The sequence below is a fragment of the Eimeria mitis genome, genomic scaffold, assembly GCF_000499745.2.
Source record: "Eimeria mitis Houghton genomic scaffold, Emh_scaff599, whole genome shotgun sequence".
In the NCBI taxonomy this organism is placed as follows: domain Eukaryota; phylum Apicomplexa; class Conoidasida; order Eucoccidiorida; family Eimeriidae; genus Eimeria; species Eimeria mitis.
In genome coordinates this window covers 3,412-4,058 of record NW_013574217.1, presented here as the reverse complement: position 1 = coordinate 4,058, position 647 = coordinate 3,412, and the positions used below count along the sequence as shown (strand labels likewise).

General features: G+C 51.6%; 1 protein-coding gene across 1 annotated transcript in view; it reads left to right on the top strand.

Annotated features, from left to right (window-relative positions):
* Nucleotides 1-79: 79 nt before the first annotated feature.
* The window catches only part of EMH_0017330 (uncharacterized protein), a gene marked incomplete at both ends in the record, with an annotated part of 2,771 nt that continues 2,203 nt past the window's right edge, over nt 80-647 (top strand). The window contains one exon of the mRNA XM_013500871.1: nt 80-647. Within this exon, the coding sequence (XP_013356325.1) occupies nt 80-647 (568 nt within the window).

The following is a 647-nucleotide window of genomic DNA, read 5'->3' as shown; positions in this document are numbered from 1 at the left end:
GTCTTTTTTTCGTTGAGTTTAAAAGTAGACAGCGCCGAAGATGAAGATTCTGCACCGCCCTTCTCCCGGGTGGGGGGGAATGAGACGCGTGTTGCTGTTGTTTTGTCTTGTAGTGTATTTCAGTTCTTTTGTGTTTATAACAGCGCAGCCAGGAGACCTTTCTACATCTCCTGCTGATACAGAAGCGGACAACGTATCTTCTTCTTCTCGAGTAGTAGGTGATGCGGTGGTTTCTGCCTCTGAGGCAGCAGCAGCAGAGGATGCAGCAGCAGCAGCAGCAGCAGCAGAGGAAGCATCCGGTTCAGCCCTAGGAGCAACAGCAGCAGCAGCAGCAGCAAGAAGAGGAGCAGCAGCTGAGGGAGAAGAGGGGAAAGGACGCGCAGTGCTGCCGGGTGTATCTGTTGCATCTCGCCGCATGAATTTACATAAATCTCCTTTTGCTGTCGGCCTGCTTGCTGCTTCACTCGGCACAGCAGTGTTTCTTTCTCTATGGATGAAGAAGGAGGCCGAGGAGCAGCAGAAATCCTTTAAGCAGCTGCAGGAGCTTCAGCCGGATATAGAGAGGTTATCTGACTTAATAGGTAGTGAGAGAGCAATGCAGCTAGCAGCAGCATACAGAGACCGTGTTGCTGCAGTGGATGCATTGC